Source organism: Schistocerca serialis, chromosome 2 (genome assembly GCF_023864345.2).
Source record: "Schistocerca serialis cubense isolate TAMUIC-IGC-003099 chromosome 2, iqSchSeri2.2, whole genome shotgun sequence".
NCBI lineage: Eukaryota > Metazoa > Arthropoda > Insecta > Orthoptera > Acrididae > Schistocerca > Schistocerca serialis.
This window is the reverse complement of record NC_064639.1, coordinates 479,498,745-479,511,655: the sequence shown is the minus strand read 5'-3', so window position 1 is coordinate 479,511,655 and position 12,911 is coordinate 479,498,745. Positions and strand designations below refer to the sequence as shown.

The window sequence follows — 12,911 nt, the reverse complement described above, 5'->3', positions numbered from 1 at the left end:
CAGCATTTTTGTAGCTTGGAGTCACCTATGTGAGCTAATGATTTGTACACTATGTGATCAAATGTATTCGGACACTTGGCTGAAAATGACTTACAAGTTCGTGGCACCCTCCATCGGTAATGCTGGAATTCAACATAGTGTTGGCGCACCCTTAGCCTTGACGACAGCTTCCACTCTCGCAGGAATAAGTTCAATCAGGTGCTAGAAGGTTTCTTGGGGAATGGCAGCCCATTCTTCATGGAGTGCTGCACTGAGGAGAGGTACTGATGTCAGTCGGTGAGGCCTGGCACAAAGTTGGCGTTCCAAAACATCCCAAAGGTGTTCTACAGGAAAGAGGTCAGGACTCTGTGCAGGCCAGTCCATTACAGGGATGTTGTTGTCATGTAACTACTCTGTCACAGGCTGTGCATTATGAACAGGTGCTCAATCGTGTTGAAAGATGCAATCGCCATCCCCGAATTGCTCCTCAACAATGGGAAAAAGGTGCTTAAATCATCAATGTAGGCCTGTGGTAGTGCCACGCAAAACAAGGGATGGAAGCCCCCTCCATGAAAAACACAACCACACCATAACAACACCATCTCCAAATTTTACTGTTGGCAATACACATACTGGCAGATGATGTTCACCGAACGTTTGCCATACCCACACCCTGCCATTGGACAGACACATTGTGTACCATGATTCGTCACTCCACACTACGTTTTTCCAATGTTCAATCATCCAATGTTTACACTCCTTACACCAAGTGATGCATCGTATCGCATTTACCGGCATGATGTGTGGCTTATGAGCAGCCGCTCAACCATGAAATCCAAGTTTTTTCACCTCCTCCCTAGCTGTCATAGTACTTGCAGTGGATCCTGATGCAGTGTGGAATTCTTTCATGATGGTCTGGATATATGCCTGCCTATTACACATTATGACCCTCTTTAACTGTCTGAGGTCTCTGTCAGTCAACAGATGAGGTCAGCCTGTACGCTTCCCTTCATGTTTCCATTTCACTATCACATCAGAAACAGTGGGCCTAGAGATGTTTGGGACTGTGGAAATCTCACATAGAGATGTATGACAAGTGATACCCAGTCACCTGACCACGTATGAAGTCCGTGAGTTCTGCGGAGCACCCCATTCTGCTCTCTCACGATGTCTAATGACTACTGAGGTTGCTGACATGGAGTACCTGGCAGCAGGTGGCAGCACAATGCACCTAATATGAAAGACATATGTTTTGGGGGGTGTCCAGATACTTTTGATCACATAGTGTAGCATTTCAAATAAATCTCAGTTTTTTTAGCAAGTCATTTAAATGATCATTTCGGCATCAGCCCATATAGTGATTGGTTTAACTTGCAAACTCAGCTTCCTTGGCCCTTCTTGATGCCTTCTGGCTAGAGCATATAGACATTTTCATTTAATTTTCTATGCAGGTATGCACCCTTCACAACAATATGCCAATATGACCGCTATCAATAGACAAATTGTTTCAAAAACTGACACAGAAGCATAAATTTTAAAATAATCTATGTCTTCTACTTGTGTAACGCCCTTTGCAACTAAACAAGCTTCCTTTTAAATACCTATCTGTTCTTTACTGAAATTACACTATATAGTAGCTTGACAAATTTCCAAGCATCACAAGTCTTCATTCCTCGCAACTATCCATTCAGCTGCCACAACAGAATTTACTGCTTCATGATGCAATAGCAGTCTGTCATTGTTCCTTTCTCGCTCAACATACTTTGTGCTGCTTCATTATAAGCTTCACCTTTGTAATGATGTGTCACTGGATGGCGTTTGCTTAAACCCACTTTTCTTTTATTATGTCCTGTTTTGGCCTGCACAGTTCTCCTAAAGTATAGGTGTGTTCCACAAGTTCCTGATCATATTCAATTAATAAATGCATTTCTTTGAAATTTTTCTCCTGAACTGAGAAACTACAAAATTCCTATTCTGTGCTTGAATCTTCCTCTTCACTTCAGATTTCATCTTCGCTGCCTGGAAATGTTAATGTTCCTTCATTGTACAGTTCAACAAATTCTTTCTGTTCAGTATTTTATGTTGAGTATTTGTCACTCAAAAAGTGCTTGAATATAGAGGCTCTAGATTTCACAGCTTATTTTGTTTTTGGCATCCATATCCTGAAACTATGGCCATGTGAAGATTATCAATTGATCTACAACTGAGTGCGCAGTAAACATTAAAGGTCACAGGGACAACATAATGGTCTTTTCAGAACACACACTATAAGTTAATGCAATTACTTATTTGATACTGTCCAATTTTGGAATAGCGTAGTGTTCTTAAAACATGTGATCACACACACTTACTTGACATGATGACTGTTTACCATGAAGCAAAATTGGTTTCTTACTTGGAAAGAAATACTAACTTTCAGCAGATTAGCACTAAAACCACAGATGGGGTAGTGGAACTATACATAATGCTCATAAACCTCCTTACCTTGAATGGAAACAATTACTTGCAGAAGATTCGAATTAGATGTCCAGACTTCTGTTCCTTTCCCACTCCAGGTACCAAGTAAGCTAACACAAACCTTCCCATCTTCATAAAGATTTGGGTTCAAACGATCACTGCAATAGCTGATGTAATGACATAGTGGTGGAGCTTTTGGATAATCTGCTGACAGTTGGAAGTCAAAGAAGAATAACCCATCTTCATAAGGTGTCCGCTCTGGTCCACGGATCATCACTGAATAGAGATCCTGATAAAAAAGAAAGCGTGGTGTTACAAGTGGTGTCTGCACACACACACACACACACACACACACACACACACACACACACACACACACACAATGAAGAAAAGGTACTACAGTTCTTTTGAATGAATTCTCCCTTGTAGACCCAAGATAGGAAAATGAGCACAATTTTTAAAAGAATGTTTGATTGTATCAAAAGCATAATAACCAAAAATCATCCATTCAAAAGCCAACCTTTTTATATACATACAAATTTCAGTGTGCACGTATTGTAAACAATATGAAGATTTTATGCAAGCTACAAAAAGGCAACATGTTTCATTCCCTAAAATGTTAATGTGGCTTACAGTCCCAAAAATCTTATGCTTTACAACACATTACTATGTTCAAAATCAATTATTGGAGTAGCAATGAGAAAATGTACACTTTCAAATTATGCACTCTATATCATAGCACTTACTAAAAGAGAGCTAATGTCCTCAAGTTACTGATAATGATTTGGCATACACACCAAGAGCTGGTGCATTTTGTTTCCTGTGTAAAAAAAAAAATTGTTGTTCAAATATAGGCTTGATTTTCCACCGAGGACAAATGAGCAAAAGAAAGGTGCACACAGAGAGAAATTTACGAGTTGTAGCTATCTGGGCCACTTATAAGAGACATACTGTGTCATACATTGACATCACTGAATTGACATTTATGTGGGCTTTAAAATCAGTCCCCTGCCTAGTCTGTTATTAGGGCCATGACAAATTGTGCTTCAGGTGAAGTGTGTCCATTCAGCTGCAGAGCACACAACTCAGCACAACATGGTCAACTTAAAAAGCTGCTTTGCAGCTCATCCATCTGTATGCTGGTTCCTAATGCTATTCTAGTTTGTACAGATGGGGAAATTTTCTTTTGAGCACATCCTTCTTTATTCTAAGCTCCTTGGCCCATTTCAGGATGGTTTATTCCCTACACACAACTTTTCCTCCATCCTCACCACATGTTCCTGCACTTCTCACTCAATCAGTTTCACATTTCTCTTTGACTTTCACACTCACACTTTCCTTGGCAGTCACCTTCTATCCTAACCCCACTCCCCACCACTGAACAATGATTAATGCACTGTATTCATACTCAGGGTAAGGAAAGTTTAAATCCCTACGTTTCCTTGAAATAACTCAAGGTAAATGTCTGGATAATACCTCTGAAAAGAGCAGATGTATGATCAGTGTGTGCGTGGTCCATGTCCCCCCCCCCCCCCCCCCCCCTCTCTCTCTCTCTCTCTATCTGTGTGTGTGTGTGGGGGGGGCTTGGCGTGGCAGCGCACGCGCACATTTGGTGTTGGTTATGCACATATATATGGTACAATGATTCCTCTATATGTTAAGTGGCTCTTTGGTAACTTATGTTCAATAGTATTACATGAAAAATTATTTGTTCTCACTAATTAATCGACACTGCATATTTCATTTGGGAGATGTATAGGCATGTATCTCAATTCCAACAAACTACTTTTGTGAAGAGCATCTTACCATTCGGTCCTCGAAGCCTTTTACCCATATGCCATCTGGTAATGAGGTTCGGAGCAACTTTAACTCTTTGCGAACTGTGCGGAAGAAATTCTGTGGGTCGGTCGGTTGAAACATTGTCAGCTTAAATTTGTGGCTATTAGGTGCTGCCTCCATAACAGAGAAAGCTGAAACAGAGGTTAATAGCACTGAATGAATATATATTTCATAAATACTAGTGTACTACAAGCTATGAAACTTAGATGTGAATAAAGATCATGCAGAAAGAAAATGATTAAAATGAAAAATATTTAATATAGTTCCCAATTTTTTACACTATCAGTAACAAGTTAAATATTAAGTTCTATGATACCCAACGCAGTCCACAGCATACATATTCATTATGGCAAATAAATAGTTCTTATTATTACAACAATATCTTGTATCTACATCCTCCAAAGCTACTTTGTTCGTTGTTCAGTACTTGAGACATACTAACCTATTTAATATATTCTTACTCCACATTCTTCTTGTCATAAAATAATTATTTGAAAATTATTTGCTATAATTTTTCAGTTTCACAAATGCTAATCTCTTTTTATATTAAAATAAATTAGTGGCATTTTCGACTTTCTGATGTAAATTGTTCTACTGTTGCTGTGACAAGCAGCAGGTGGAAGAAGCCTTTTGGTAGCTTTCTTCAATATTCTCAACTTCTCTTTCTGTTTTTGCAGATAGATATAAAATGATTAACTAGTTTAGTGAATAATGTAATCCTCACCAATATATTTTGAGACACACTGTTTATTTTAGCATACACGGTACAAAAATGTGAATGCACCTTCCTTCATGTCCATTGAATGCCACAACTACCAGAATAAAAATCAGGTCTGTCTGTCTGTCTTCATGTATTTGGACAAAAGTCGTTCCAATGAGTTAACAAGAAAAATATCAGGAATACAATACCTAAAACCAAGAATTCAAAGAAAGGATTTATGTCACAGCTGAGGGGTGGGGCCTGGTGGTTGCTATATTACGACCTTCTGTTCCCGGGAAGCACATGATCTACAGTGAAAAACTCAAAGCTGCTGTAAATTAATTTTTGTACATCATATAGTACACGTAGTCAGTATTTTTTATTTACCTTTTTTTTGTTAGTTGGACTTCTTCCTCAAGACACGTGAAAAGTGAAAAAAGTAGTTTAACTCAATGCTGTTCTTTTATAGAATTGAATAATTAATTAATAGTTTAACTCAATTCTGTTCTTTTATGCAATTGAATCATTAATTATGAACAAGTCCTACTTATGTGACCGCGACATGGGCCAAGCTAAGTGCAATCCCCGACTTCCATAAACCCACAAATACCAAATTTTCTTTGGAAGGTGACAAATACTCCCACACAGTTTCCACAAATGAGTACTGGCAGGTATGTGATAAAGAAGTGATTGACTAGAGCGGAGAAACAAGCACAAAAACAATTTTAGGCTGCAATCTGGCACTCTTACATCTCTACACCTACTCGGATCACACTCTGAGCCTAAAGTAGGGGCAATCCAATAAGCTACTTCATATACCTCTCTTTCCATACATTATTTTCACGACATTCGCTTTTTATTGGCTTACAAAGAGGAATCAATTTGTTCGTACCAATCTTTATTGTTTTGATATTCCAATAAACAAAAGTCCTTGTGAGGCGAACATACCGTATTTACTCGAATCTAAGCTGCACTCGAATCTAAGCCACACCTCAAAAATGAGACTCGAAATAAAGGAAAAAAAAAATTTCCCGAATCTAAGCCGCACCTGAAATTTGAGACTCGAAATTCAAGGGGGAGAGAAAAGTTTTAGTCCGCACCTCCAAATCGAAACAAAGTTGGTCCATTGTAATATGAGACACAATTTAGGTCGAATGAATGACGATACAACTACAGTAGTTTCCTTCGAGTCGTAAGCTTAGCAGTTAAGCTTTATCAGGTAGCCATTGCTATGCATCAGGTGCTCCGTCCATATTTATACGGGTACCCTTTCTTTTTCACATGCTTTGTCTGGTTTGAATTGTTTGCTTATTTTGCTTTGATCTGATAAGTGCTGTTTTCTTTGTTATAGGTGTTTACATCACTCTAAGCTGAAAATGCATTACTGTACAGTGTCATGCATTGTTTGTTGCATTCTGATAGTGCGTGTTTACTACGGCCTGTCGCCGCTCGCAGCATGGCTTGCTTTTGTGTGCGCTACCGCCGCTTACAATTTTTATAAAAAAAAAAAAAGAAAGAGGAATCGTCTCATTAGCGAAACAATGGCAAGAGACTGCCATTTGTTGTTACTTACACTGCTGCTTTCTTTGATAATGATCAACAATAACCAAATAATAGACTGCGTATGATAGAACATGTTCTGAACAAGAGTTAAGCGAAAATTTTTCTCCGTTTGAAAATCTTTGCGCCCGCTTCTTCAGTACATCAAATTCTGCACAGAAATTACAGTCATCTTAGATTTGAAAATCTAGTCAGTTGCCGTGCTTCATTTCTGACTGTATCACTATTAGGCATAAGAATAATACAAATATAAACATGACACAATACGTATATTCTTCCGCATTTGCTACTGTCTCACTCTAGTTTCGTAGTTTATTAGGCAGACAGGATTTAAATGAGATAGCAGCAAACATGAAAGAATACATGGCAAAATGTTTATATTCATATTATTCTTATGGAGAAGAGAATACTGCATGTGATTCACATTTCATCAGGTTCCTGTTAGCAACCATCTCTTCTCACAGGTAGGAAAAAATTCAGAACGTAGAGTTGGCCATATTGACAAACATCCCAAACAGTCTTGCCAGTCGTATTTTCGTAGTACATTGAAATTCTGCTACATTCGAAGATGAACAATACGGAATTTGTATTTACTTCGTTGGATAATGTATGAAAATGCAGTGGTCGAAACTCGGGTCGGAGAAAAAAAGCTCGTCTTCCACCTTTTTTTTTTTTTTTTTAAATTTATTTACTGACGCAAAGGTTTTGGCGCCAGTATTTATCTTTGGGCCTACAAAGCATGCCTGTGTAGTGCTACATATATTCGAAGGCAGAAGTTAGTTGTGGCGGCACCTACCAACATTGTTCAGAACTTCCGCTTGCTTTGCACTCGATTCTAAGCCGCAGGCGGTTTTTTGGATTACAAAAACCAGAAAAAAAGTGTGGCTTAGAGTCGAGTAAATACGGTATTTCAATTTCTCCACAACCTAAAGCTATTTCATCTGGCCATTTTTATTTCATATAAAAACTTTCTGATAATAATCACAATTCCGGTAAAAGTAAAGTTGTCACCAACTCCAAGGTTGGTCTGAATACCACAGTGAAATGGTACATCGTCTTCCTGGAAGTGGTATGCCCTGGCCTTTCTCCGATCTTCAAATTGATTTACCCAACCAATTATAGGGAAATATCCCATTTAATGCAGACTCCAAACCCTCCTGCAACTCATTTTTTTCACATTAACAAACATGGTCAAGGAGAACTGCTCCTCATTGCAGCTACGACCTGATAACAGCTTGAGCAAACTGTCTATATTGATTTCCTTATAACATACCACTACATGACAAATACTGTCCACATTCCTGCTCATGATGGTACACTGGCACCTACCCAGGCAACCTGCACTCATTACCCAAAACGTTATCAATAACCGCCAAATACCACGTTGATCCACATTTACAATGCCATGTAGTAGCGATTCTGTGTAACCTGGGTTTGACAAGCCATGATAAGTTTCCATATGAGTCACACAATTCCAATAAATTACGAATCAGTGGCTTGTGGGCACTAAGCCCAGGCGTGTTCCATGAGGTTCATATCAGGAGAATTTGATGGCTAAGACAGCGAAGTGGGATCACTATAGTACTTCTTACACAAGTGTAGCACAGTTCTGGCTGTGTGGCATGGACAGTTATTCAGCTGGAAGATGCCACTGGCACAGGGCAAGACATCAAGCATGAAGGGGTGCAATAATGTTCACAAAGTCCACAGTTGTCATGGTGTCTTTGATTACTATCACACGCCCCATGGAAACACAAGTGAATGTCCCCCATAGCCTAATATAGCCCCCACCAGCCTCATCTGTGGTGTGTTGCATGTATCGAGCAGCCATTTGTCTGGATGATGGTGTGTCTGTACACAACCAATGACCTGGTGTAACAAGAAACACAATTCACTCAACCAGGGAATACTATTCCATTGGTCCACAGTCCAATCTTGATGATACTGTGCCCACTGCAATCACAATTGATGATGTTGCTAATAAAAATGTGTTTACAAATGTCAGCAGTCCATGACACACCCAAGCTACATTAGCAATCTCTACAATTCATGGTGGTTTTAACTTTTGCATGCTAGAGAATGTAACTTTACACTTGACTTACTTTTACCTTTTATGGTAAGTCATGCAGTTTGAAATTTGGAATGTATCACAACATAATTCTTCTTAAAGCTACAGCATGCCAATACTTCTCATGGATTGAACTGTACTGTTTAGAGAATCATTGAACACCCGTTTTTCTCACAACATCATAGGGTACGTAACTCTTTAAACACATATGACTTACTTTTTTTATCATTTGCCATTGCTTCTCTATGGTGCAGTGTGAGTTATATATTCTTCCTGTACTTTTACTAAGTTTTACTGTACACATCTAAGCTTTGTTTTTATCTGCTTTTACATTAAGTATTTATGAATCCATTATATCTGCTTTTACTCAGATTCACTTGACAATGGGCTGATGTAAAGACCAAAGACCATCATGGACTTAATGTAAGTTCCTATTAGCAACTGGAGCAGCTTTTCGTCAACTGGGAGTACTCTCGCAGAATGAACACCCTCTGAACGTGGAGAAATTAATAATTCCTCAATTTGTCAAGGAAAATATGGGCCATAGTAGGCTGTAATATTCCTTACTAATTGTAAGATCTGGCCATTTCATGATTTATGCCATTTTCAAGCACATGTAGATAACCGTCATATGTGATGTGGCATATAAATCTAATTACTATTCCACCTATGAAGCCACATTTAAAATAGTCCATATAAGACATACTATGTAGATGAAAATCAAGTCCTTACATTATATAGGCACATGATTAAGTGTTAGCTGTAACCACTTACTGGAACAGATAATATATGGACTAAGTCAAATGCACATTCACATGCCACATCAAACACGATAAATCACATGATGGCTATCCATGTGCGCTTGAAAATGAAAAACATTGAAATTGGCCAATAAATGTTTGGAGGCTATGGGCCCACGCACAAACTAAACTATAGTTACTTAAGGTTGAGTACCAAGTAAACTGTTTTTTGTTTATTTGCAACTAGTTTCTGGCTTACTGGGCCAGGTTCAGGAAACAGCTGACTAGCATTGACGACGAACACTAGTTCTTAGGTAACCAAACATTATCCACAAAGATACATTCCACTGCACAGAATGTTTTACACCAAACCTGTTTTTTAATGCTGAAAATTACACTTTATGCAACTGACAATATTAAACACAATAAATAATTAAAATATAAAATATTTCAGTTTTACAGGTTATATTGTTATAATGCTACAGTTTAGGATGTCGTGACATGCAACCCTAATGAAGCCAGAACCAAAAACCCTAAATAAAACTCCTCAGAACGAGCAGTAAATCTATCAGAAACAGTTCTTTCCATGAAGGAAATGGAAGAGCTAGTGAAAGGTTTCAAATATGCCTCTTCCAATAAACCTTCTCAAAAACAGATGTATTAAAAATTGTTATAGAATACAGTACAAACAAAGATGTTGCAACCAAACACAAAGTAAGTAGTGAATACAAAATTGGCTCAAGTTCGACCTCCTACATCACAACCTATGGACCAGAACACAATGAAAAACTTGAAAGAAGAAAATTACTCAAAATAACAACATTCTCACAAAAGCTATAAAAATAGTACTTTGGTTCTCATGGACAAAACTTATTGTACTCATAACGAGAAACAATTCCTCACACCCAATTCCTACTACATCCTCACCAAAGGAGCCACCAAAACCTTTAACTAAGAAATTAAAAACATAGCCACAACCTCTAAAAGCATAATACCTGAATATGAAGCTAAGTATTTAATCAATGTGAACCTGGTAGCTCCTTAACTGTGTTGACTTCCTGCACTACACAAGGCAGGCCAACTTTTATGACCTCTTGTACCAACCTACACCATACGAAACAACGGAATTCCAGAGGACTACAGCATTACCAAAGAATTAAATTTCTGTATCACAACCAAGACAAAATTTGAAACGAAGTTTGTAAATTCAATGGAGCTCATTTGCAAAATTAAAGACCTCTCTATTCCACACAGTACAAAACTAGTATCTTTTGATGTTAGCAGCTTACTTACAAATATACCAGTCAAAGAATGCCTCTACATTTTGACATAACTACTATACAGAACACGTGTGAATCCTGTAGAAGTACACAACTTAAGACTGGTCACTCGGTCATGTTTGCAACAAAATTATTTTTGATTCGAAGATACTCTATACAAAAAGCTAGATGGCTTGTTAATGGGGTCTCCGTACAGTTCTCTTTTAGTAGAAATCTTCATGGACCATTAAGAAAAAAAAGTTCCTACATAGTGAACCCCTCAATGATAAAAAAAAAAAGTTCACCATGGAGATTGGTGGAAAATCCATTAACTTGTTAGACCTTAACATAGATACCACTACAAATAATACACATTTTAAAAATTTACAGAAAACCCACAACCGACAAAGTAATACTCTCATGTTCACAATACCCAATAAAACACAAACATGCTGTCTTCCATTCCATGGTACAACATCTCACATCCATACCAATGACAAAACAGAATTTCCAGACAGACTTGAACAACATTATATGTAATGCATCAAGAAGTAGCTATACCCCTGAGTTAACTAAAACATTTTACGCAAAAATCAAGCAAGAAAAATGCTACCCTATGTGTACGACCCCTTTTCAGCAACAGTCATATTTGAGACAAAATAGTATACTACCCCACGTTTAAGAAAGCTATACAGAAGTTAGCCCATATCATCAAATTCAGCTATTACAAAACTTTATTTTATGTACATGGCACTAGAGCTCTTTTACTATTCAACATAACGGACAAAACAGGCTATGTAAAAGTGGCTTTTAAAAAATTGCTTGAAATGACTGCAAGAAACAGTGCATAGGTAACAGGTAAGGCTATAGCAAACTAGGCTGACTGAATCCAAATGCAGCTGGAGAATGTCAGACTTCAGCTACGCCAAACGTGTGCTGAAGGAAGGACACAGATACCAAGTCCACAGAAATGCTACATATACCCAATAAAGGAAGAAACTAAGCCTGTTAGAAACACTTGGAAGTAAACAAATATGTAGCTCAAAATCCCCAGCTGGTTCTAAATGACCAATTACAGATGAGCATATCCCCAATTTTGAGCTTATCCCCACTTTTAAGCTTCACAAGATACAACTAATCAGCCACATACCCACAGACCATCATAATGACACATACTGCTACACAAACTTGAAACACAATACAATTTCATATTCCTTACCTTAAATCACAAACTGCAACATTATAACAATTAGCATTGAAACTTCCTGGCAGATTAAAACTGTGTGCCAGACTGAGACTTGAACTTGGGACCTTTGCCTTTTGGAGCAAGTGCTCTCGCATCTGAGTTACCCAAGCACGACTCAAGATCCGTCTTCACAGCTTCAATTCCACCAGTACCTTGTCTCCGAGTTTGTAATACTGAAATATCATTATTTTAATCATGTACCACGTTTAATATTGTCCATTGTGGAAACTAAATCAAACAATGGAAATTCCAGGATGGACTGTAACAATATTAAGAAAAGGAAAGTTACTATTCACCATATAACTGGTGTGGTTTCAGCTGCCTGAGGCTGCAGTCATGTCTGAGAGTTGCGTGTGTGTGTGTGTGTGTGTGTGTGTGTGTGTGTGTGGTGTGTGTATTGTTGATGAAGACCTTACTGGCTGACAGACTTTTTGTTGTGCCTATCTGTGACTCAGCATGTCCACTACATGGTGAGTAGCAACTTTCCTTTTCATACCATTGTGTAAACTGTAATTTACAATGTAAAACATGTTCGCTGCACAACATACACGACTAGCGCTCAGACTGTTCTCAACCCATTTCACGACCTCACTAACTATAATAATGCAATCATGTAACCTGTACTGTACAATATTTCATATTATAATTATTTACTGTGTTTAATATTGTCCACTGCGTAAAGTGTAATTTACAACATTAAAAAACAAGTCTGGTGCACAACATTCTATGAAAGTTGATTGTACCTTTGATTATAATGTTCTGTTACCTGAGAACTAGTGTTCCCTGCGGACACTAGTTGGTTGTTTCCTGAAGTTCCTGTAAGCCAAAAACTGTTAGAAATAACAATAAAAAAATCAGTGAAACAATACAGTTTACTTGTTTCTCAACCTTAAATATGGAATTGTTCTACCACGACGTGAAGGAAGAATCCATAAATAAAATTATAGCTCCCCATTTGTCTCTGCTCCGCTTATATACTATTTTTACAGTGTCACATACCACATCACCATCTGGTGGTATTTAATGTTACATTAGGCAGTTGCCATAACATTTTGCAATCATA

At 38.0% G+C, this 12,911-nt stretch overlaps 1 protein-coding gene across 4 annotated transcripts in view; it reads right to left on the bottom strand.

Annotated features, from left to right (window-relative positions):
- The window catches only part of LOC126457404 ((E3-independent) E2 ubiquitin-conjugating enzyme UBE2O), a 221,671-nt gene that overhangs the window by 18,774 nt on the left and 189,986 nt on the right, over window positions 1–12,911 (bottom strand). For all 4 annotated transcript variants that reach the window (XM_050093669.1, XM_050093670.1, XM_050093671.1 and 1 more), the window contains 2 exons: window positions 4,243–4,406; window positions 2,464–2,725 (listed from right to left, as the gene is read on the bottom strand). In XM_050093669.1, coding sequence (XP_049949626.1) covers window positions 2,464–2,725; window positions 4,243–4,406 — 426 coding nt within the window. The remainder of the gene's footprint in view (window positions 1–2,463; window positions 2,726–4,242; window positions 4,407–12,911) is intronic.